The sequence below is a fragment of the Microtus oregoni genome, unplaced genomic scaffold (genome assembly GCF_018167655.1).
Source record: "Microtus oregoni isolate MIOR12 unplaced genomic scaffold, Mior012 000029F_ref0000214, whole genome shotgun sequence".
Lineage (NCBI taxonomy): Eukaryota > Metazoa > Chordata > Mammalia > Rodentia > Cricetidae > Microtus > Microtus oregoni.
The window spans coordinates 24,750,013-24,775,179 of record NW_024543088.1 but is presented as its reverse complement, the minus strand read 5'-3'; the positions used below and the strand labels follow the sequence as shown (position 1 = coordinate 24,775,179).

General features: G+C 47.3%; 1 protein-coding gene across 3 annotated transcripts in view; it reads left to right on the top strand.

Moving 5' to 3' along the window:
• Positions 1-2,397: 2,397 nt before the first annotated feature.
• Etv5 (ETS variant transcription factor 5) overlaps positions 2,398-25,167 on the top strand; it is a 63,876-nt gene continuing 41,106 nt past the window's right edge. The window contains exons 1-6 of one of the 3 annotated variants that reach the window (XM_041678196.1): positions 2,398-2,516; positions 5,358-5,490; positions 5,606-5,693; positions 5,823-5,870; positions 5,964-6,014; positions 20,954-21,007. In XM_041678196.1, the coding sequence (XP_041534130.1) occupies positions 5,446-5,490; positions 5,606-5,693; positions 5,823-5,870; positions 5,964-6,014; positions 20,954-21,007 (286 nt within the window). In that variant the 5' untranslated portion in view covers positions 2,398-2,516; positions 5,358-5,445. Of the gene's footprint in view, positions 2,517-2,577; positions 2,670-5,357; positions 5,491-5,605; positions 5,694-5,822; positions 5,871-5,963; positions 6,015-20,953; positions 21,008-25,167 lie in introns of those variants that run through there. The other 2 variants (XM_041678197.1, XM_041678198.1) reach the window with 2 other exon arrangements.

Here is a 25,167-nt window from a genome sequence, read left to right as displayed (position 1 = left end):
GGATTAGTGCTGTGCCTTAGTTTCTCATTTGTAGAGTGAAGATATGAATCGTTCTTACTGCCTCACTCGCTGAGAGAAATCAGATAATCCCTGGAGAACTGTGTGGTAATGGGCTTTCCAAGGCAACCACTGGATCTCATATACCTTTGTAATTTTTTTTTTTAATTTGCCTAGCACAGGGTCTGACTGAATATTTGGTACAAATTAAATGTTTGCTGAATGACTAAGTTATTAATTACCAATAGCTTTAATGCAGCATAATCCCCACCTATGATACTCTATCAACGTTCCTCTTTGCTGTGGTACCAGGGCTATAAGCCAAGACCTTGTTCCTTCTAGGCAAGTTCTATCTTCTCAAATTACCGTCACTGCCCAGGAGTGTTGGCATATGACTGCAATTCCGATATTTACAAGGAAGAGAAGACTAGAGAAATCAAGGTGGTTTGGGCTACACAGTGAGTTCAGGGCCAATCTAGCTAGATATATCAAGGCCGTGTGTCAAAAAGCAACAAATAAATAAATCAAGTACGACACACCACACTTACCCTTGTCCCAATTCGCCTCTGTTTGCTGCTCCTCAACCTATACATTTCTCATCCTCTTCCCAAAGAGGAACAGAGAACTTCGGTCTGAGGCAAAGGTCAGCAGCCCCACACTCCAGGCACGGAGAGAGGGATGTGAAGGGATCATTGTGAGGGGGCCTAGGAAACTCTTGGAGAAAGTCAACCAAGGAGGCTGGCCTGGAATGAGAACAGGGCAGGACGGTGGTGGCAAGTGGACCCAGAAGCAAGGGAGGATCTGGAGCTAGTGGGGGCCCTGCAAGGAGCTGGATCCAAAGCCTTCAGGGATGTCAGAAACAAGCAGGAAGAACTAGCAGAAAAGGGCAGACTCTCCAGTCATCCAGTAGGATTGGTGCTAAGCGAAGCACAGTCCTCAAGCAGGAAATTAAATATCAAGGAATTGCTCGTTAAAAAGTTCAAAGCTCCTTCCCACACATCAACTGGTGCCCTTGCCAGTCTCTGGCAAAACCGATAACTCAGCCCTCTGGGCCTGGGACCAGGTTTCACCACAGCATTCAATCTGATCAAAGACTGTGATCAACACATCAAGGGCCAGCTCTGATAGACAAGCAGAGAGGGGAAAGACCGCGGACCCTAGAAATCCACAGGGCACCTCCCATTTGTGGGGGTTCCGGCACCGATAGTTTAACAATTTAGGAACCCTTTTGCTGAAGTTCTAACTTTGACATCCCGCTCTCCCGCTGGCAGTGAACTCCCTTACAGGCGGCCTAGCATCCTTGGGAAGAGAAGAGAACTGCCGGCCGATGTCGGTCGCAGGAGTGGGGCGAGAAGGTGGAGGGTAGAGGATTGTTTGTTTGTTTGTTTTCTGGAACACCCTGTTAAGAATCTCAGCGGTTGCAGTCAGTGCCCGATCTCTTGGCAAGCAACGCTGCTTCTCCCAGTTCCCAGCTGCACGGCATCTAATTCGCAAATACACCATCTTGCATTAAACGGAAAACAAGCAGCCCGGGAGGGAAGCAAACGGTCTAACTCTGCACACACGTTTCAGAGGGATTTGTGCTTCCAAGGCCCTCTACTGGTCCCGTGCGGCCCGAGAACCGGATTTCTGCTGGGAGCCTCTAAATTGCAGAGCTCAGAGTCAATTAACCCGAGGAGGCGCGATCAGGCCGGGCTTTGTCAATATGAAACATCAACTAAAAAATGGAAGAGCTCGGGTTTTTAAAGGAAGATAACTGCTTATTCTTTTCACTGGAAACCTGGTTAAAAGAAATTAAAGCCTCTCCTTTTCAAGGTAGCTAAGATTAGAGGGCTCGGTTTCCGTTTTCTGTGTTTCTATGGGCCGAATGCCCAGGCGGGTCAGCGAGTTTCGGTGTGTGGAATGACGAATTCCTCTCGCCTGAGTTCTAAAATGATAACTTAGCTCGCTGCTGCAGCTGCGAACGCCTGGCGCCAAGCGGCCCCGCGCGGGGGTGGCGGGAGGAGAGGCGCAGGCGGAGGCCGGGGGAGGGGGGGGGAACTTCGCGAGTGGCCCCTTTAAGAGCTTCACTGACTCAGCTCAGCTCCCCCTCAGGTCGCGTTTTTTATGAATGAAAAACGTCCTTACATTCATTATATAAACAAGCCGGTGCTGATTGGTCAATGGCGCCCAGTGCATAAATTATGTAAAACAGACCTCTGAGGGCGGTGAGAGAGGCCGACCGTTAGCCAATGGGCGCTGCAGTTGGTGGGGCGGCCCAGCTGGATTTGCCTGAAGACAGGGTAAACAAGAGGTGATGGGCAGCCGGGGGTACGACCGGGGACCAATGAGGACGTGTCTGCTCTGGGCCACGAGCCAATGGCGGCGGGCGGAGCCGGCGGGGGCCGGGCCAGTGCTGCAGCCGGTTGCAGGGCGGCGCAGAGTCCGGAGGCCGGCGCGCGGAGCGGTCCTCAACCCCGATCGCTGCGGCCCAGCCCGCCACCGAGGCGCGCAGGCGGGCGCGCGGAGTGGCCGCTCAGGTGCGGGCCGGTTCCGAGTTCTCCGTCGGGTGTGCCTGGGGTGACTCCTGGAGCTAGCCGCCCCCTCCCCCCCAGGCCCGGTTCGGTTCGGTTCCTGGGAGGCATCGGGCGGGGGCGGCTAGCGGTTCCGGAGCGAGCGGAGAGCCGGTTTCCGTACGTCGTGGAGGAGGCACCCGGGATGCTGGAGCGGGTGCAGGGAGCGGGGTGCGGGGCGCAGGCTGCGGGGCGCAGGCTGCGGGAACGGGGTGCAAGAACGGGGTGCGGGGCGCCGAGTTGTGGGCCCCCGAGGGCCCTGGGAGGCTCGCGAGAAGAAACGCTCCGCGACTCTTAGGTGGGAGGGGGGCGGGCAGCAGTTTTAGGGGTGTCGCTCCAGAACCCCGAGAGTTAAATGACACCGACGTGTGCTGCCTGCGGATGCAGGATCGGCCCGAACTTCTGTGGGCCTGGCAAGTTAGAGAATGGGCAGCGGGCCCCCAGCCCCCCACTCCCTCCTCTGCGGGCTGAGGGTGCCTGGGGCCGCCTGAGCTGCGGCCTGGAGGGCAGAGAAGCGGTGCCGAGCTAGTCGAGAGATGCTGGAGCCTCGTGCAGGATTCGGGGACTGGCTTGCATTGGGGTGGTGCGGAGGGGGGGCGTTCAGCGGAGTGGGGGTTGAGTAGGGGGGCGACGAAAGAAGGCGTGTGGGGTCGGGAGTAAATTAGAGGCGACTGGTATCGCCCAGCGCCGCACCTCGTTTTCTGAATGTGGGTGACTTTTATGAATGAAGCAGGTTTCTTTCGTGGACTCGGAGCTCGCTGAGGCTTTTTTTCTCTCTCTCTCTCTCTCTCTCTCTCCCTTTTTTTGTGAATGAAGCAGTGAGCTTCTTTTTCCTAAGACGCTGGGGTGAGGGGCCTGCGTCGGAGGCTAGGCGTGCGTTGGGAGTGGGGGCGGGGGCGCAGCTGAAGGAGTTTTCATGAATGGGAAGGCTGGGAATTGGGTGGAAGTGTGTCTTGTTTTGTGAATGGGGCCCGGCGCGAGGGATCCAGTTACAGCCTCTACCTGCGGTGGCGGCCGCGGCTTGTTCTCCCATTCATAAAACCAGGCCCGCTGCGCGCCACGGGGAGGGGCCTCGTTCGGGTCGCTGCGCTGAAAGTTTTCCTGGGGGCGCCCGGATTTTTTTGGGGGGGGGGGAGCGACGACGACACAAAGGAAGTGGTTTAAAACTCCAGGATGAACTGGAGCGACTTCCCTGCAGGCTTTTAAAAGATACTTTGAACACAATGTTTCCAGCCCTTGAACTCTAAGGGCTACTTAGAAGATTCTCGGTGCTGCTTTTGGATTCTCTTAGGGCAGCTTCTTTTACTAATTTTTTTTTCAAAAGATATTTTTGTGCATCATGAGATTCTAAAAATATTTTACCCTTCAGTTTCCTACACGTTTTCCTCTTACCCACAACAGACATTTAAGAATTTCTGAGGCCACAATTTAATCAGATAGGTTTTTAAATACAACACAGAATTCTTTCATGCTTCTCGACTCTACTAAGGTTTTTCAGATTTGGGTACTAGAGAGAGGCCTCATTCTGAACGCTGTTTGCACTGTGTGGAGGGCGAGCTGGCAGGGCTGTTTTTCTAGGAAGTTGTGAACTCTCTTTCCTTTGACTTTGAAAATATCTGATTACTTGGGCCAAGAACTGGCTGCGAGGGGTTTTCTCGCATCCTGCTCGCTTATGAAAATTTGATATGGTGTTCACAGCATGGGAAACAAGTGAGATGGAAAGGGTACTGTGAAAAAAGTTGGCTAGTTTGTACAAGTGAAAAGAAATGGCTATTTAGGGCTTTCTGTTATTCAGAACCGGGGTGAGTGAATTATCATGCCCTCCCCCCCATTGCTTTGACCTGAGTTTTTAGTTGGAAAATCAGGTGTTTAAGAAAGGTGATCTCTTTCTAAATTTGCTGATAAGCCCCTCCCACGTTAGAAAAGTGTCTTCTTTTGTTGTCCAATTCTTACCAGTGTTTTACTGTTTTTGTTGGGAAATTTGACTTCACTGCTCAGTAAAGGGCATTTTCTTTCCATGGATCTTTTTGCTTTGAAAGTTTGTTTTTTTTTTTTTTTGGAGTTGGGGGGTGTGCTTTGATAGAGCTGCATAAATATATAAAGTGAAATTGAGTTTCCTTTATCTCTTAAAGATGTTTCATTCTTCTACAAGTTTAGTCGATGGCAGATAATTTTTGTAAGTTGCCATGGAGATGTTTATGTCATTTCAGGTATACACACCTGTTTGGACAGAAGGTTTAGGTTTTAAATAAAGAATTGTGTGTGAAGAAAGTATACTTTTGATCAGTTTGTTCCTGGAACTATACCTAGTGTTTTTACCAAAGACCTACAAAGAGACCTATAAAATGCTTTGAAAAACACATGTATCTTAGTTTCTTAATTGCCAATAATTTGGAATACTTAACCCAGTTTCTCTAGTTCTTGTTACTGCACTATCAAAAACTTAATTATCTTAAAAAAAAAATAAGTTAACAAGTTGAGGTGTTTAGTTGGTTGCTTGGTTTTGGTTTATGTGGTAGACAGGCAATTTTTTTTCTCTTTCTTTTTTCCGTCATTACTGGGGATTGAACCTAGGACCTTGTGCATGCTGCTGGTTAAGTGTTCTACCATGGACAACACCCTCCCTGATGATCATATAAATGGATTTGTCCCCGAGTGCCTAGTGAGCTTTGAAAACTTATCCTGAAAGTTTACACCTTGAGTAGGCTTTGGGGACGCAGAGATATGACCTACTGCACAGGCAAGAAGGAAAGACTACACCCCACCCCACCCCCACGACACTTTAAATCTCCCAAATTCATGTTACAGGAGGATCTCTATACTCCCCCCCTACATACCCCAGAAACTACTCAATGCTGAAGCCTTTCACGGTGGTACCAGAGACTTTGGAAGCACCATGGATGGGTTTTGTGATCAACAAGTCCCTTTTATGGTCCCAGGGGTGAGTTGGCGTCTCTGCTGTTTTGTCCCTGAGCTCTTTGGTGTGGAGGAGCGGGTGGAACCCCCTCTGCACCCCTTTTACTGCACTTGAGTCTTCATTTGTCAACCTCTTTCAGAAATCTCGCTCAGAGGACTGTCGAGGGCGACCTGTGACGGACAGAAAGAGGAAGTTTTTGGATACGGATCTGGCTCACGATTCTGAAGGTAGTGGAGATTTCCCTGTGCCGCGGCCTCCTCAGACTGCTCAGATCACCAGTGCGCAGCCTCCCCTGCTCCTCCTAAGCACAAGAAATAACCTCATTCTGAATCCTTTTTTCTTTTTTTTAATTGCAGAGTTGTTTCAGGATCTTAGTCAACTTCAAGAGGCTTGGTTAGCTGAAGGCAAGTTTCTTGACTGTGCTGTTCTTTATGTGAAACATTCCACTGTGCCTTTCCTTGCAGTACAAAGATCTAAAACAGAGGTCTCTTTTCCAGCTCAAGTTCCTGATGATGAACAATTTGTCCCAGATTTCCAGTCTGATAACTGTAAGTTCTTTTCTGTTGCTGGTAACACTTGTTCTGAAATTGTTTGGTCTTGGATCTTTCCCTGTAGAATGCGTTCTTCAGCGATAGCCAGAGGATTTTGGGCGGTGGTATACCTGTATTTTAATCATTTTGGGCTCTTTTGGAGATAAGATTTACTCAAGATAATTTTAATAAAACTGCTTTTTACCTTAAAAACTTGAACTCCAGAATGTTAAGCTAGTTTTCCATCTGTGTGGCTCAGCGGTTAAGAGCACTGCCTGCCCTTCCTGAGGTCCTGAGTTCAATTCCCAGCCACCACATGGTGGCTGTAATGAGAATTTCACCATATATGATCGTGTGTCAAACATCTTTTTGTCTTCCAGATTTATCTGGGGGTGAGAGGTGTGTGTATTATGCGTGTTAGTACTTGCAGGGACCAGAAGGGGGTGTCAAATCCCCAAGAACTAGAGTTAACAGGTGGTTGTGATCTACCTTTTGTGGGTGCTGGGAACTCTGGAAGAGCAGCAAGTGCTCTCAACTGCTGAGCCATTTCTCCAGCCCCTAGTGTCTATTGATCATATGGTTTTTTTCAAATTCTTTTTTTTTTTTTGTCTATTTGTTTTATAAATTTATTTCTTGGGATGAGGATGTAGCTCACTCGTATGCCTGGCGTGTATAGGGTTCCAAGCCCAGTCGCTAGCATTGCAAAAACAGAGCTATACTTAAGGCGAAGACACTTTTCTTCCTTTGAAAAGTACAGCACATGTTTAATGGAAAATTCCTATTGATTGTGGGTCCACCTAACATGGCAATTTTGCTTCTAAGCCAGTGAAGAAGGGTGGTCACAGAAGGCTTTGATTTGCGCTTGTCATGTGGTTGTTATGACCTCACTGTTGAGAAGAGTAAAGCCCTTTTTTCCTCATGGTCTCTGAGTGTTCGTTCCTTAAAATAATCGATGCAGGGTTCCACAATGGCTGCTGATGCTGGCAGCACATAGTTGGCTTTGCCCTGCTCTTTCTGGGCTGCCCTCAACGCATTTGGGGGCTTTATGGTCCAGGCAAAGCTACCAAGGACAAAGCTGGCTGATGAAATTGGAGCAGCACCAGGCTGCTCTAGAGAGCATTAGTCACTGGCGAATGAGCAGGTTTAAGAGCGGGCTGGAGAATGCTGCCTCTCTTGAGAGTTGCATCATAGAGAGAAATTCATGTCTCTTAGTCATGCTTTATAATAGCAAGCACCTGAGCCAGACTGGGATTTTTTTTTTTTTTTTTTTGGTTTTTCGAGACAGGGTTTCTCTGTGGCTTTGGAGCCTGTCCTGGAACTAGCTCTGTAGACCAGGCCGGTCTTGAACTCACAGAGATCCGCCTGCCTCTGCCCCCCAAGTGCTGGGATTAAAGGTGTGCGCCACCATCGCCCGGCTCAAACTGGTATTTGAGTTCTCATTTTGCACCAGCAGATTCTTCTCAGCTTTTGTTTTACCTCTGGGGCGTACGTGTGCATGCATGTGTAAAAATGCCACTCGGAGAGCGAGTATCTGGGTCTGCCTAAAAGTGGGGTGTCCTAAATCTATTAGATAAAAGCGCAGAGGTACCAGCTAAGCATTCTGTAATGATAGGCCTCGTGTTCAAGGCAAAATGCCATGAAACTTGAAGAGGGGATAGGCTGCAGCCCGTGGATGAATCGCTAGCAGCTACCTTAGCTTTGTCACGGCTTGCTGTGGAGATCGGCTGTACAAAAGGAAATGCTTATTATTGCTCCTTGATTGCTTTCAAGCGATTGGGGAACTTGCCATTGAAAGGCTAAGTAGAGATAACTGGAGGGGGCTGTGTGTGTGTGTGTGTGTGTGTGTGTGTGTGTGTGGTGAGGGGGAGTGTTTTCGAGCGGAGAGATAGATCTACTCAATCTTGTTTCTGTCTTGACAGTTTGGCCCAGCCTTTGCAGTTCCTACCCAGAGCAGGGTAGGCTTCTGTTGGCTTGGGAGGTGGCTCTCATGGCAGAGGTTCTTTGAACATTACAGTTTGTTTCTCTGTAACCCTTCCCCCCCCCCCCCAGAGTTAAGAGGGAGGTGAGACAGCTGACCTCAGATTGATTGCATGCTCTGTGCCTGGTCTTGGGGTGGGGGGTGGGGGTGACGGCAGCAGGGCAGAGTTCCTCTGCAGAGATTCTTATCTGTGGGAGTAGTCTTGAGCAAAGAAATCGATAAATGTGTCTTAGTGCTCTAGAAATGATCCCTGCTCGGCAGATGGAATGCGCTGGGTTCTTTAATTAAAATACCATACCTGAAGTGCAGGTACTTTGGGGGCTGCCCCTGCCTACCAGATATAATGGTTATTTGTTGTTGTGACTTTTGTCTGTTTGCTTTTGGTCATAACTGCTTACGGTTGAGCTTGTCTGTATTTTAAGGATAACGTAGATGGTCAAGTAGCCTAAATAAGCCTCGTAATAATCTTGTCCCGACTCTTTCTGAGGTAGAGCTTGGGGAAAGGTGGAATCAAATAGACTGACCTGTCCGGAGTGTTGAGGCAAGAGCCCCATTATGGCTTTGGGAGCCTGGAACTCTTCGTTCATGCAGGTTGTTGTGTTCGATCAGGCTCAGACTGGCAAGGGATCCCCAGGGGAGCTGGTGGAGCCCTTCTATCAAACTGCATACCTTGCTTCCCTGTGAGCACTTGCCATAGCCTTGTGTGAAAGATCAGCTCCTGCAACTGTCTTTTGAAAGGATTACGTGGAAAACATGTTTGTTGTTTATTTATTTTAAAAACAGTAGAGGCCCAGTTTCTAAGAGAGATTTGGGTATCTTGCCTGTAGACATCTACCTGTGAATGTGATTTAAAGAAATGGACCCACTGTGAGTTTAACGGCTTACTCCATCTGTCTCACGGATACACACTCCTGCGCTCTGACTCGGCTTTCTTACAGTGGCTGGAGGATAGTGTGTGGATTGGTTCTCTTTCCACCCTGCGTGTGGGTGATCAGGCTCGGTGATAAGCACTTTTATTCTCTCAGCCATCTTGCTAGCTCCTGGTTGGAAATTTTAAAAATTACAATCAAGAGAACAGAAAGTGCATCCTCTATAGCAGAGGTTCTCAACCTTCCTAACACTGTGACCCTTTAATACAGCTCCTCATGCTGTGGGGACCCCAGCCATAGAATTACTCCCATTGATACCTCGTGACTCTAATTTTGCTGCGGTTATGAATTATAATGGTAAATATGTGGTATGCAGGATAGCATATGTACCCCCCCCCCCCAGGGATTGAGACCCACAGGTTGAGGATTGCTGCTCTAGAGCCTAGGGGCCCTGCGGGTGTGCCACCCCCTCCCCCCAAATAATCCCTTGGTGTTAGAAAGTGACTTGAAGATCCAAGCTTATTTGAGCTGGAAATCTCTTGTAGAGAAAGTCTGAGAAAACCAACATGGAGTTTGGATGCAATCAGGAAGAATTCAGTGAAATAAACAGTACCAGTTTTTAATCCTCAAGGAAAGCTGTAGTCCTGTTGCCAGCCTGCCTGGGTGGATCAGACTCGTGATTTTCAGACAGGCGCTAGGGCGCTAGCTGGCCATCCTGTCAGCACCTCAGAAAATGCTGTTACACAAGTTAGGGCATAGACATTTTCCATTTAGGACTTGGAAGAGATATAAAGCAAAAACATTGTTACAACTGGCATAGTTCCTTAAAGATGCATTACTGTAAAGAAAGGTCTAAAACTGTATGCCTTGCATAGTGTGTGTGTCTGTGTGTGTGTGTGTGTGTGTGTGTGTGTGTGAGAGAGAGAGAGAGAGAGAGAGAGAGAGAATAAATATATCACAGACCACTTGTTACACAAACCATGGGCTCCAGGGTCTCTCTACCCCTTTCCCAAGTCTTTTCACAGAGTTAAGTCTGAGGCACAGTTAAGATCTAAGTCTGAGGCACAGTTAAGATCGGGACTCCAGAGTACTTTGGGACTTTGATGTGGAAATGAGGAAGCTGTATAGGTTCATTTCTCTGAGCTGACTTCCTGGGTACTAATGAGTGTTTTTTAAATGCAGGTTTCAATTCTGATTTATTTTAAACGTCTCATTTGTTTCAGGGGTGGCATTGTGAGTAATTACCAGTATCTTGAGTAATGGAAATAGTTAATGCAGAGGGGGATCATGAATCTCTTCGTAGAGTCGTAGCTCCCTACCACATACAATTTACAAATTGGCTTAAAATCTGAATGACCCCATCTTCCCCTTGAAATTCTCTTTAAAAAAATCTTTATTTCAATAATAATAATAAAAATAATAAAGGAATGACTGCAGGAAATACAAGTAATTTCCCAAGGACCAGCTAATTAACTGTTAAAATCAGCTTTTCCTAAGTTCAGTGGGACACAGGGTTAATGGTTGTGTTTAACCCTGAAGCCACAAACACCAGGCACAGTAGTGACACTGGGGCCCTTCTGAGAACACGGTTGTAACGGTGGGTTGTGGGGAGGGGGCGCTGGCTGGCAGCCCTTGCTCTTTGGAACAAGACCACCCTAGTAAAAGGATCCTAGATTGGTTGTTGGAAGAAAGAGAACTTAGGTGGCTGAGGAAGAGGAGGTTTGGCTGTTCAGGGCTGTTGGGGGGTGTTAGTACTGAAAGAAGGGAGAGAACAGAGAAGAAAGCAGAGGAACAATGTGGAGGAGAGATGATTTGATTCGGTCCCAGACTTTACACGTGACTTTCTTTACAGACTTTACACGTGACCTTGCTAGCTAGTCCTCTGTCTTGCTGTAGACAGGGCCCTCCATGATTAGTGCCCGTTCCTGGTCTCATAGCCTCTAGCGTCCTGAGAACTGTTAGTGACCTAAGACCATTGGCCTAAACGAAAGCCATATGGTCAAGTTAGGCATGTTTAAAACAGTGGTGGTTCTCTTTTACTCTTGTCCAGGAGAGTCGGGAAGCCTCTCCAGTCCTTTGTATTTGGTGAAAAAAGCCTTGAGTAGGGAAATGAATCTGTCTGCCAGGCAGATCAGTTGTGTGGGTGCCAGAAGGAACAAAATCCTGGCATCCATCAGGAACTCACCATTTAGCCCCTGCTCTCCAGCATCCTTGGGTCTTATGAGACAAAGATACGGGAGCTGAAAAGCTGAGAGTCTCTCTGCCCTTTCTTCTGTCTTATCAAATCATTATTGTGTTCCCAGCCCCAGAAAAGAATATTCCTGGGGGTGAGGCAGGTTGGGGTGTGTGAGACAGGCGACTGCTGCGTTTCTTGGGTTTAAATGGTGGGAAGAAGCAGCCTCACTGACTTCCCCCCTCTTGGGCGGGCACTGCCCTTGAGCAGCTTGGGCCCCATCTGTCCCCTGGCACTCAGTGCTTCTCCATTTGGAATCCGGGGAGCTCAGAGTCTCGTCATGTTGCGGCTCCCAGCTTTTGGATGTATGCCAGGTGTGCTGATGCCACTACCGGATTAGGTTGGTTTTTAAAAAATTCATTTTGTGAACTCATCAAGCTCAGTTAACAGGGGGCTCCAGTCGTCAGTTCCCGCCATTGTCCCTCCTCTAGGCTTCTTTTAAAAGAACAGCAAGACTGTAGACTCCTGGTGTGGGCATGGTGCGTGAGTGTGTGTGTGGGCTTAAGTCCATTTGGGGGTCAGGTACATGAGGTAACCGTGGACTTGGTTCTCAGGCCTTCCTGGGAGAATAACCTCTCCCCCCCACAAAAAAAAAAAAAAAGACCCTGCCCAGCAGACAACTGAGGCTCCCTCAGCTCTGAAAGGGGAGGTTAGAGGATTGCGGCAGGGGTAGAGGATCTCAGAGCAGGCAGAGATCTGGGCCAGGAGTCCCACACTTACCTCCCAAACAGCAAGGCGTTGTGTGGGAATTTGATACTGAGAAAGGTCTCAGAAGTGGGGAGTGAGAAGCAGTGAGCATGAGACACTTGAACTTAAGTCTGCTATGAAGAAAGCAGCCTGCGAGTTCAAAATGATCTCCTTCCATCATTTTCCTGAAGAAGTCTACTTCTCCTTGAAATCAAGTTGGGTTGGCAGACAGGTTCCTTCCATTCACCCTCAGGGTAATCACTGAGTGTTTAGAGGAATCAAAAGGGAGGGGGTAAAAAAAAGTCCCCTAAAGACACCAAACCAGTTTTTAGCCTTGTACCCTCTGAAGTCTTGAGAGATTTTATCCTCCCATTCCAGATCTGCTCCAGTCTTCTGTTTTGCTACCTGGACATCCAGGAGGGTGTGCTAAACCCTTCAGGGGCCACTCCGAAGCCAAGAAATTGTTGAAATTCCTAATGTCTCCCAAGTCCCTCTGCCCTGGGGAGCAATGGGGCGTCTTGTGTTAGCTACCAGGGAAAAAGATGTCTGGCAGGGCAAGCTCTCTAGAGAGAGAGAGAGAGAGAGAGAGAGAGAGAGAGAGAGAGAGCGCTGCCCCTTAATATAAATCAGGGCAGTAGAAACCGGTATTCTCCCCTGGAAGCTACAGCGATTCTAAGTCCTGCTATTCCTTTACCCCTTTGCCTGGTATAGCAGGTCTTCCGAACCTCATCTCTTTGCTCAGCCTTGCAGATTTCAGCAGTAATCCTAGCCATTTGGGTCCTAGGGAGAGTGCAGACCCAGCCAGCGCCCCCTACTGCGGCTGAATTTCTTATATAAACACATCGCACTGGGCGAGCAAGCTTCTCTGTGGCGACAGCTGAGCCCTGGGCACTAGTAGTAGGTCTGTCCCAGCTAGCTGCAGACTCCCCCTCTTGCATGAATGGAGCATTCCAAATTGGTTGTGAATGGAGGGCGGGGCCCACTGGCAGACTTTTTCAATGAATAACCAGACCCCATTGTGCAGCCTGTGGAAAAACAACCAACTCCAACAACGCTGGGACTGTTAGAAATATGCCCATGATTGGCAGCTTGGAGAACCTCCAGAATTAGTTTCCTTTGGCCTGCTAACTGCTCCCTGCTCTCCAAGCCTGAGCTTAATGGGGTATGAGTTTTCTTTTAAGGGCTGGCTTTTAACTCTCTCGCTACCAGGCTGCTGTTCTGGGCTGAGAGGGTGAGTTACAGAGGATCTGAGAAGCCTCGAGTCCTCCCTCCTTGCTCTGCCTTCCATTTTCTAGGACAGTAGTCTAAAGTGGTGGAGGGCAGGCTACTTTCTCCAGAGAGACCTGGTCTGAGGATGTCAGCCCTTTACTTCCTCTGTGGCTATGGCGTTACTTCTCTCCCGAAGATGGCTGCCCCTCTCCCAAACTCTGCCCTTTTTCCCAGGTCTGCAGGATCAATATCTGCAAGGCCAAGGCGGACGTTTCTTGTTTTTAGGCTTTCATAGGGGCCAATAAAACAGTATTCTCTCTACCCCTTGGCCTCTCATTTGTTAATTTTCGTCTAGGCTCAGAAAGCGGCACTTTAAAATGATGTTTCCCAAACTTCAGGATTTAGTTACAAGCCACCCTCACTGTGGCTTTGCCACTTCCTGAACACCAATGAAAGGGTTGGTCCTCTCCAATTAAATACCCGGGGAGTACCAAAAAGAACTCTGCCTTGGAACAACTCCAGAGCCAGAGGAACCTCCTCATGCAGGAAGTGCTTGGATTTAGGGGTACCCAGCTCAATAGAATATACCCTTCAGTATCCTCCAGCATCTTGGCTAACAGCCAGCTCCTCCAGCGAGCTAGGCTAGGTCAGCACTGAATGACACAGTTAAAGGGCAAAGCTTAACCAGTAACGGTGGATGTCGTTTCAGCAGGATTTTAAAATTTGTCTTTCATCCTCATGACCAAAATAAAGTTGTTTATGTTTTGTCAAAAGGACTTTTTATCCCAAATATTTCTCTGGCAGTTGACCTTGCAAGGGTGCCTCCCCTTAACCCCACCCCTCTTCCTGGGAGAATAGACCTTGGTAGACTGTCCTATGCCAGAGTTAACCTGTCTAGAGGTGGCTCTAGGTGTCTGCTGTCAAGAGACTGGTGATGCCCCCCACTCCCACCCTGGGCACACACTCACTGCCCCCTCCAGGCATTTCAGCTGCAGGTCTGGAAATGGTCTGAAGAGCAATTCCCAAGAGTCACGTGTATATACCAGAGGGAGTGGTTGGGTAAAGAGTCCTTCTGTCCCGCCAGCCAGCTCCCAAATAATGGTATGGATTGTTCTTAGCTAGCTCCTAAAATGAAGCTAACCCATTTATGTTCATCTGTTCTGTCAAGTGGCATTACTTCTCTTCCATCTTGTTCCTCTCATTTCCTCTCCTTGTGTTGGGCGACTTCTCCTTCTTCCCAGAGTCCTCTCTTTCTGGAAGTCCCACCTAACCACTTCCTGCCTAGCATTTGGCCACTCAGCTCTTTATTAAATGAACCAGAAGGTGCCTTGGCAAAGACATATCTTCGTAGTGTAAACAAATACTCTACAACATGGGTGTCTCTTGTACACAGCCACCCACCCATAGTGAAGGCCAGATTCTGGAGCCTGCCCAGATTTCCTAATCTGAATCTTAATGGGAAACACTTGAATAGAGACAATCACCCTGTGTCACCTGAATACCCTGACATTTTCCGATTGTCCTCGGGTCCTTTGTCATCCCTTTCCTGCCTCAGCAGCCATAGAATTTTACTTCTGTGAAGATGCTGAGCATCCTTATTTTTATGAATATTAAGCTTAATCCCTACTTCCCATTTTCCATTCCTGTTCACATTGAGAAATCCTTTAGTCTCCAAGTGCTTCCAACAGTGGAAAAGTCCTGTAGTGTTTTTTGGTACATTCCTCAGGCATGGACCCATGTTCTGCAAGGTCAGAGGAACCTGGTCATGTACTCAGCACACGAGCAGGGTACCTTCTGTTCTCGCCCCACCCAACCTCCCAGTGCTGGTCTCCAAACAGTAGGAAGTAACTCTACAAAGGATCCCAAAGCCTATGTTCCAATGATGACCTTAGGAAAAAAAGTGAATTTGGGCTGTTTCTTTTCTTCTGTTTGCTCTTTTGCATGCATGTAGTGACGTGTTCGTTGGTGGCCTAGGTTGAGCAGCTGCTTCTGTTTCTCCAGGGAAATCTGCATATGTTGGAGAAGCGGGGCCCAGCATAGGTGCCCAGATGCCCTGCCTGTAGGGAAAGGTGGCAGGTGACACAAAGAAATAGCTCTAGGGAGAGGCCACTTTGCTAAAGTTTGGACTTCCTCCTGTCAAACTAGAAAGGCGAATTTTAAAAGCAAAGCTGAAGACTTGTACAGGCCTTAATGCATTTCAGACGCTTCTAATGTTCCTTTTGTTTTTGTTTGTTTTATTGAGACAGGGTCTCTCTACATAGCCTGGTTTTAATATTCCTAAAGTTTCCTCTATGTCAGTTTAGATGAGAGAAAGTTATCGAGACAGTGATGCTTAAGGTCAAGCTAAAGGTTCACTTTGAGCACCCCCTCCCCCAGCTCCACTCCCTCACAATAATACTCTGTGACTAACTTCACAGCCAGGCTTGCCGTGGTCAGTGCGGCCATGCTGCTGTCTCCCACCCGGCCACCCTAGAGCCTGGAGCGCAGACACTCTTCGGGCCTCTTTTTCTGTTGTATCTCATACTGGCAGAGGTTGAATATTAATGTCCTAGGCATGGTGGCTGAAGGGAAGTAGTAAAACAGTCTGCAGGGCACTCAGATCAAACGATCAGTTACATTGTAACTCTGCAAAGACTCTAACTGGGTGACTGGGCTGTTTTTGGTCCAGAAGCTTGCCTTGGCTTTCCTTGGAGTTGACTCTGTGCAGGTGGGCAAGCCCTTTCCTTGACAATTAAAGCCCTCTGGGTGTGTGTGTGTGTGTGTGTGTGTGTGTGTGTGTGTGTGTGTGTATACGTACATATATATGTATGTATGTGTATATGTATATAAACATAGAGACCAAAAGAAGCATGGGATCCCCTGGAGCTAAAAAGGGACTAGAGGCTGTGAGCTGCCTGACTTAGGTGCTGAGAACCACATTTAGATTATTTGGAAGAGCAGCAGGCACTCAGCCTCTGAGCCTTCTCTCCAGCCCCCAGAGTAAGAGACCCATAGCATGATCCCCTCAGTCTAGGTCTGTGTTCTACTCCGTTTCCTCCCTTCAGTTCTAACCTTTGGACTTGAGGTCCCCAGAGTCCCTCTCTTAGAATGCCAAAGCGCCAGGCTTGCCTTTTTGGCATACATAGACACATCCTTTGAAGGGCAGGTACCGCACAGCTCTGGGCTGCTTTGAGAGCGATGCTGAAGTGTGGTGATGAAGGGAAGAATCTGAAACTAATACACCTGGGTTCAAAAAAAAAAGTGCTATCATTGGCTTTGGCAGCTGTAGTCCTTGTCACCCAGTTTCCTTCCTTATTTGATAACCGGTTTTCTGTTTATAATTATAAGTGATGCAATTTGATATAGAGCCAGAGGCAGCTGTTCAGAGTTAGACTAGTAGACAATTCGTAGGTTGAGGTCTGAGTCAAGAGGTGTCTGATCTGGTACCTATGCCTACAGTGGGCTCCTCTCACTCCTGAGACCAACTTTGCAACTTTGGGAAGAGGAGGGGACTGTCGGCAGAATTTTCTGTCCCACCTGCCAACTCCCAAATAACCATACAGAGGCTTGAATCTTGTTAAATTAATAACTCTTACAACTTAAATTAATCCACATTTCTCATCTGCGTTCTACCATGTGCTTGGTACCTTTCCTCAGTAAGGCAGGCTCATCTTGCTTCTCCTAATAACCCTCCTCCTTTTATCCCCAAGCTCTCTCCCTGTCCGCAAGTCCTGCCTAACCTCTTCCTGCCTAGCCATTGGCCACTTAGCCCTTTAATAAGAGCAATACATCTGTCTGCACAGTGTACAAAAGATGATTCACAGCAGGGGACTTTGGTTAATCTTTCCATTTGAACTAGGCTTTCTTTGAAAGCCACCATCATTGTTGTTAGTACTGATAGAGTCAAAGAAAGGATAAAGCCAGTGTTTCCAGATCCATGGCAACCTCTAATAGATGACCACAGACAAGACTGGCCAGTTTTTCTGCTGTACCCAATGAACCCAGAGTCTCACACATGCCAGGCAAGTCCTGTATCACTGAGCTGTGGCTTAGCCAACACTGCGAGATTTTTTGCTTTTTCCTCAAATGGAGTCTCCAGGCTGCTCTAGAAGTAAGAAACTCAAGCAATCCTCCTGTCCCAACGTCCTTTATAGTGGGACGACAGGTATATGCCACCACGCCCTTCCCTTTGAAGAGCTTTGAATAAAGGTCTGAAATAGGCCAGCCTGTCTGTCTGTAGGTACAACCCACTGACTCCCTTGGTGGCAGCTGCCAGTCTCATGTTGCAGATGAGGTAGGGAGCTTTGAGGACCATTGTTGTTCTTCCCAGCGAGGCTTTTCCTCTCTGTGTGATCCTCAGAACACCAAAGAGTTATTGTGTCCTTGGCCTTACTAGGAAGTCTTTCCTGGAGCCACCACAGTTTCCCTGGTCTGTCATACTCTCCCTTCTGATGGGTCGCACATCGCACAGAAGTCTCCTAAATTTACTTTCATGGGCAGCTTTAATTTTTTTACCTTCTGGGTTTGATGATTTAATTATGGGATGTCAAGTGCTTTCCAGCCAGCATTAGTGAGCTGAACCTACCAGGAGCAAACCTCTAAACTGCTCCCCCCACCCCCCCCCCCACCCCGTTTATATCTCGTTAAGAGCTAAAATAAACATTATAGTTCCTAGAATGTACCAGCACACATCTAAAGCCCCTGTCATGTCAATGTTCCTGCCCATAAAGAAATTGAAATTGCCTTGGGACTGTAAAGCCCCATTTTCATCTTACCCTGCTTTGGTCATAGCCGGATCTGTTGTTCTGGAAGCTAAATGGCACTCTAACCCAGAGCCCCCAAGGCTGGCATCACCCCATGTGCTAAGGCACCCTCAAAACTAGACAAGTGTTCTCTGTTGAATCTGTCTCGTGCCTCTTGCTGTTGTCATACTTCCGGGAGCAGTAAGACGATAAAATAGTATAACATGACTTCCACACAAGCTGAAGTTAGAAATGTTGTCCCCAGCCCAGATGCGCCCTTGTCAGGGAAGACTAACTCCATACCCTCTAGCATGTCTCCAGAGGAAGCATGCCCTGCAAAGCCCAACAGTGTGCAGGCCACAGCTTAGCACCTGCTGTGTTGGTGCCTGGAGTCCTCTACCTAAATCTAAGCTGATCAGAGATAGACAGACCTCAAGAGGAAGGTTTACACAGCGTGGTGTCTTTGTCTTACCCTATCTGTGGTTTCAGTTGACTATTGAACAGAGTGGAGTAAAGCCAATGAACTGTTAATTCCTGTGTCTTGGGAGAGAGACCCTACCCCAGGCAGCTTCATGGAACTGTCAAAATTTCAGAGTTCAGTTCTTTGATCAGCTCAATTTCCTTCTTCAGAATTCTAAGTCTTGCATGTGGAGACCCTGGGTGTCCATTTTCAGAACTCGAAGCCAGTCTTCCACTGTCCTGACAACTGTGTATCTCTGCCATCCCACTTAGATCAGAGTAGATGCCCCCGTCCCCACATCCCCACAGAGTCTTTCAAAAGGTGCCTAGCATTTTTAGGTAGTTCATCACTAACAAGATCCCTGGGCTTATACCCCAAAAGTAGTGCCCCCAAAGGTTCTGGTCAGTTGGTTCCTGCTGTAGCAAGATCCGCCTCTCCTGCTTTTGGTTATTTCCCACAGCTTGACATCCAGCTAGCTTGATTTTCAAAACTGTGACCCTCATTCTTCAGTGGGTCCTATGCCCGCATAGCCTAGGCCCTTTTTGTTCCTTTTTCCCATAGTCCATGTTGTGGCTTTACATTTAAAGCCCTGCTGACTTTTTTTAATTAATTTTCTTCTCTCATATATTACATCCTGACAGCGATCTCTTTTCACTCCTCCCAGTCCCTTCCCTCACTTCCTCCCTCCCCCAGATTCACTTCTCTTGTCAAAGCCTTTCTTTAGGTGATTCTATTACCTTGTTTCTAGGTCTGATTGTGCTGACTGCAGCAGAGACCTGACTCCCGAAGTCAAATGTTCCGGGAGCCAGCTTTATTGGTTCCTCCTTCAGCCGTTAAGTTAGTTATTGTACAGAGGGTGGTGCTGGCTGTATGACAAGGTCTTCTGTAGGTGTTCATTGATGAATTCTGCTTTTTCCTAAACCCTAGTACCAGGGTGACAGTCCTGTGATCCTCGCTGAAATGACATACAAGACAAATAACCCATCTGGCCATGGTGGCAGATACCCGTCATCTCAGCATTGAGGGGGCAGATGCAGGAGGATCCCAGAAAATTTGAGGCCAGCCTTGTCTGTATAAAGAATTGAAAGCCAACCAAGGCTACATAGTGAGACTATTTGGGAAGGAGAGGAAAATGGAGAGGGAGAGAAGCATAGAGAGAATATGGATATCCAGTAATAAGCAGTGCTAAACCCCCTCATACCACCATGGTTGACCACCAGTCTAAGTTCCTGAATAGTACTGCCAGTCTGAGGCAGCCTTCCCCAGTGCACACAAATCGCCAGTTCTATCCCAGAGCAGAATCTAGGCTCTTCTTCGTGTAAGACTTTTGCCTCAGACAAATCTGTCCGTCCTTGTAGTTTAAGACTGCACACTAAACCTCCCTGAAACTTCAGCCCCTATGTGACATATACCCACCTCGGTGCTGACTGTACCAGGGGATCGTTCTGTCTCCTATTGTATGGCGAGCCTTGGTGCCATACCAGGATCCTACTGCCATCCCGTGTTTCCTCCGTTGTAAGTATTTCCTAAGCTGGCATGCGTATTTTTTTTTGCTTTGAGGGTGTGTGAGGCAGACTCTCACATCGTAGAACTGCCTGGCCGGGAACTCAATTGTACAGCCCTGGCTGGCCCCAGTTTGCACTTTAACGTTCTTGCCTTGGCCTCCCTCATGCTGGAGTTACAGGTATAAACCACCATGCTCAGCTCAGCATACTTCTGTTTCTGTTTTTGCTTTATTTATTTATTTGTTTACTTATTTATTTGGTTTTTCGACTGTGGAACAACCCTAGCTGTCCTGGAACTTGCTTTGTAGATGCACAGAGGTCCACCTGCCTCTACCTCTTGATTGCTGGGATTAAAGGCCTGTGCCACCGCCATCTGGCCATCCATTGTTTTAAAATCCAGTTTAGATCTTTGACCTTATATCTTTTTCTGATTCCCCCAGCCTGTTGCATTAGGGCAGGCTAACCAGAGTCCTCAGAAATGCTTCAGCCCAAAGCTCCTTCCTCCTCTTTGCTCTTCTCCTGGTCCTGGCCCTGTTCAGACTTTATGGGCAGAAGTGGGGAGTCAAGGCAGCTACTTGGAAGGAGATTGAATAGGAGACCTTCAAGGGGAAGATTTAAAATTTTCAGTCTTTTTAATTGTCACAGGCTGTTGATGGCTGCTTCGTGCTCCCTTGGGGACTGTGGGCATGAATCTAATGAGTTGTCCAGCTGGTCTGGTGATGGTGAAAGTCTGTTTTGTGTATATATATATTCAAAAGGGGAGGAAATTCTCTCTGTTCCCTGCCCCCAAGAGTGCTTGAGGTTCTGAGTGGGACATATGCTTTAGTTCCTGCTCTGTGTGGTTCCATATGTGTATGAAATTACGGATAGGTTTTATTTCAGTCATTCTATACTCTGCAGCAGGGCAGCCGAGAGTAGTGGTGACAGTGGCCATTTGCTTCTTGCCCTCTCAAGGAGGTTTTTTCTTATTTTTTCTAAGTGGGTCAGAGCCAACAGAATATTTGAGAAGCACAGTCTTAAGCATTAAGGTGCACGCAGCATTTGTTCTCAGATCCCGAGGTTATCTTCTGCTTCTGGTTTGGTAACAGGCCAAGGTTGGCTTTCTTCATATGTAAATGCATGGGCTTCAAGGTTTTTTATGTGTCTCCCCCCCTACACCGCCACCCCCACTCCCACCCCGTGTAGGTTCAGGTGTGAATATGTGTGTGTGCAGGTGTGCGGGCCCACGCATACAGTGGTGAGAAAGAGTTCAGCGGGAGCTGTCTTTCCTTATTTATTTATTTTTCTCGAGACAGGGTCTCTCACTGAAGAAGCTGGACCTCATCAGCTGGCTAGAGCTGGGAATGCAGGTGGGTACTGCCATGCCTGGCCTTCTGAGTGGGTGCTGGGGATCTGAACTCAGGTCCTCACTGGTACAGCAAGCATTGTACCTAATGAGCCTTCTCCCTGTCTCCAGGTTCAAAGTTCTTAACTTTTGACCTGTTAGTCGACCGCAGATGAAAGATCCATTCTGTCCCCTTCTTTGAAAACAGTTCACTAGATTTATATGTTTGTTCCATTGCATGTTCTTCTCTCTCTTTTCTCATTGAATCATCTAGAAGCAGGCTGTAAAAACTGCCATTTCACCTCCAAATACTGTAGTGTACATTTCCAAAAGTTGGGGCAGTTCTTCCCTATAGTCCAAGGAAAGTAATGTCCTATTCTGAACTCTCCAGCTGTCCCCAAGGATTTTTCTTATGGTTAATATTGACATTGCTTCTGATTTAGAATTGAGTCATTTGTGTGTGTGCTTCATATGACTATTTAATCTATCACACTCTCCCCGATTCGTTTATTTATCTATTTTGTTCTGGGGCCCGGGGTCTCAGCATCCCAGTCTGGTCCTCCCTACTCCGCCCATAGTTTCCCTCATAACACCGCATTTTTTAGAGACAGGGTCTGGCTATGTACCCCAGGCTGGCCTCAAGTTCATGATCCTGCTCTCTCCCTAGCGCCAGGGTTGCGGGTGTGGGCCACCTCAGAGGGTTTTCAGTTGCTTTCTAGTTGCTGACCCACTTTGAGGGTCTATTTAAAAGGAATGTGTAGACGTGAGAACAGCTTGTGAAGATGCTGGTCTCGGAAATCTCCTACCCTGTTGAGCCTTTCGCTTCGCACTCGGCGTTATCGTGTTGAGCTTAAAAGAATAGCATCTGATGTCGAGAAGCCTTTTATCAGAAAGAGCTTGTGCGTGCTTGAGGAGAGATCTTTGGGGAAACTCGCTGCAGATTTTAGCACAAGGCTGAGGGCATTGCTCAGTTTGCTGTGCAGGCATGGGACCTGCGTTCAAATTTCTAGCACCCAGGCAAAGCCGGGTGTGACTGTGCGTGCCTGTAACCCCGGTGCTGAGGGGCTAGAGATGGGGTAACTGGGACTTGCTGACTGCCAGTCTAGGTCCAGATTCAATGAGAGAGCCTGTCTCGAAGGAATAAGGCAGAGAATAACAGAGCAGAATCCCCAGTATCCATCTCTAGCTTCCCCACGGGTGATGCCGAGTGTACGCATGCAGAGGGACCACACATACATAATAAATCAAATACATTTTTAAAAATTTAGCACAGCTCATCTAATAATTGGTTTCACTATATTAAATTTGAGAGTTCTTATAGAAGTTAGCTGTATTAGCTATGAACATGGTGCGGTTCCCTGTATTTCTTTCATTTCCACTCTTGGAACTTGTGCCTCCTAATTATAGTTGGTAATGTTCCTGGCTTTTAATTTTTGAGACAGTTATCAGACAGAGTGGCCCCTCAGCCCCGCTGCACATCTGAGCATGCTTCTTATTGGGCTTGGGAAATCTTAGATCCCTCCTTTTCCAAACATCCCCTTCAGTGATAAAGTCTGTCTCCTTAGCTCCTCTCCCAGAGCAGGGTGTAGCCTGCGTCTCCACCATTCCCTGGTGCTGCTGCAGCCAATGCAGAGTGTGTAGAGGTGATGACGGTGACATCACGGGTGGCTGCTGCACTCAGGACGCCACAGCAGCTTTGGATATCCGCCTAAGATCTGCATGAGATCCAGCCAGTCAGTAATTCTGGCTCACCAGCCCTCACTGCCCGCTGAGAGTCTGTGGGCGGTGGTGACTGTGGACGTGGGGGAGGTGGGATACCTTCTTATAGGTATCCTACTGTAGCTTACAACCCCTCACACCAGAGGCACTAATGGATTCAGTGGATTATTATAAAAACAGAACATGAGGGTATAAGAGGGACGCGTTATGGGAGTGGTCTGGAGTAGTGGGAGGAGGTGGGGGCAGTTAACGTTGGGTATGATCAAGATGCATTGTATGTATGTATGAAATCGTCAGAAAGTGTGTGCGTCTGTCTGTGTGTAAAATGCCTGAAATAAATTTCCAGTCTTCTTATTCCTAAATGGAGAAGTCTCTCTGCCCTTTCTGGTAATATAGCTGAGAAGCAAGCCACCTCCTAACTCCTTATGATTGTTAGCTGTGTGACCTGTGTCTCCTTTCAGACATTGAGCACCGCAGGTTAGGTTGGTCTCTTAAAAGGTTTTGTATGTAGATGATACAGGGTGACTCCCTATGTCAGTGCCTTGCTTGTTTTGTTTAGCATATCTGTGAGGTCCATCTCTGAATAAATGTGATTTACTCAGTTCTAACATCTGCACGGTGCTGAGGTTTTGTTCAGTGTAACATTGAACCTATAAATAAATCTGAAGAGAACTGATGTCTTTACAAAGATTTTCAGTCCGTGATACATCCTTCCGTTTATTATCTTTAAGTTTTGCTAGTGCTTTATGGGAATCTTTTATTAGGTTGTTTTAGGTCATTGTTATTTTTGTTGCTATTAAAATTTTCATTGCATTTTAATTGTTTGGAGGGGTATTAGGATTCAGGCATTATACTAGCCTGTCACCTGACAGGATGTACTCAGGTAGTACCCTGGCCAGCCCAGGGTCCTATAGGCCTGCTACGTTACTCTGTACGCACAAAAGGCCTCTTTTTAAGAGACAGGCTCAGCCCATTCCCACTCTTTCCTGCTGTTCTGAAGAGGTAGGCATGAGTCTGTCTGTCCTGTTCTGTACACGCCCCCTTTCCCTTCCCTTTCTTCAATATACTCCCCACTTAAGCTCTGTCTGCATGGCGTATTTGTCTTTTGCCCTCCGTGGGGTCTCTTGGCTCCTTCCTGCCAAAATCCCTCTTGTGCATAAACATTATAGGTGGCACATTCCACAACATACATGTGGCCATCGGGTAGCAACTTTTGGAAATTGGATCTCTCCTATCATATGACTCTTGGATCAAATTGATTTTTTTGAGCTTGTTGGCAGGTACTCACTGATCCTCTTCACTGGACCTAAGTGTACTTGACTTTTATTAAATTTATTCATTTTTATGTATGTTTTTGTAGGTGCGATTTTCTGTCCTGCCAGTCAGCTCCCAAATAACCACAGAGACTTACTAAATTAAAAATGCTTGGCCAATAGCTTAGGCTTATTACTAGCTAGCTCTTACATCTTAAATTAATTCATATTTCTTATGTATGTTTAACCACATGGCTCAGAACCTTTCCTCATATTGGATGCTCATCCTCTTGCTTCTCGAGATTCCACCCTTCTTCGTTCCTCCACTCTCCCTGTCTGCAGGTCCCACCTAACCTCTCTCTGCCTAGGGATTGGCTGTTTAGCTCTTTATTAAACCAATGATAGCAACATATCTTCAGGGTGTACAGAAAGACTATTCCTGCATGTTTTGACTGCACATATGTATGAGTACCATCCATTGGTGTCTTTGGAGGTCAGTAGAGGGTATTGGATCCCAGAAACTGGAGTTACAGAAGTTTGTGTACCACCATGTGGGTGTTGGAAATCAGACCCAAGTCCCCTTAACAACAGAATCGCCTCTCTTCCTCTCCAGCCCTGTAAATATATTTTCTTATTTCATATTGCCTTGGTTACCAATTGTAGATAGTTCTTTTTTATATGGACCTTGTAACAAATGACAATGCCAGATGAGCCTATTCATTTTTATTTTTTGTGAGAGTATTTATGTTTTCTTTGTACCCATCCAGCCCATCTGAAGAATGGCAGTTCAGTTTTTTCTGATCCCTCTGTGTGTATGGTTTTGGTTGTTTTCCTTTCCTCCATTGTTGAGGACCAGCTGGTTTGTGGATTGCTCCTGTGCCCCACGTGAGGAGTTTCCTAGTCTGATATGATAAAAAGCTATGGGGTTGAGTTGGATAAACACAGTATCTAAATTTAAAATGGTATTATAGTGGGCTCTGAGACAGTGCTGTGCTTGGTAATATATGCCTAGATGTGGGCTTAATTAAATGTTACTGTCTTAATTTTTTTTTTTTTAATCTGTATTTGGGCCTATAGAGTTGTGGTCAAATAGGAACCTGGAGAGGACTCAATGTTCTTGCCGCAGAGGTGGTTTAAGAGAGGACGGGACAGGATACAAGTCTTCTGGTGTGTTGGCAGCTGTCTGAACGAGCAGAAGGCTTTGGCCAACTGG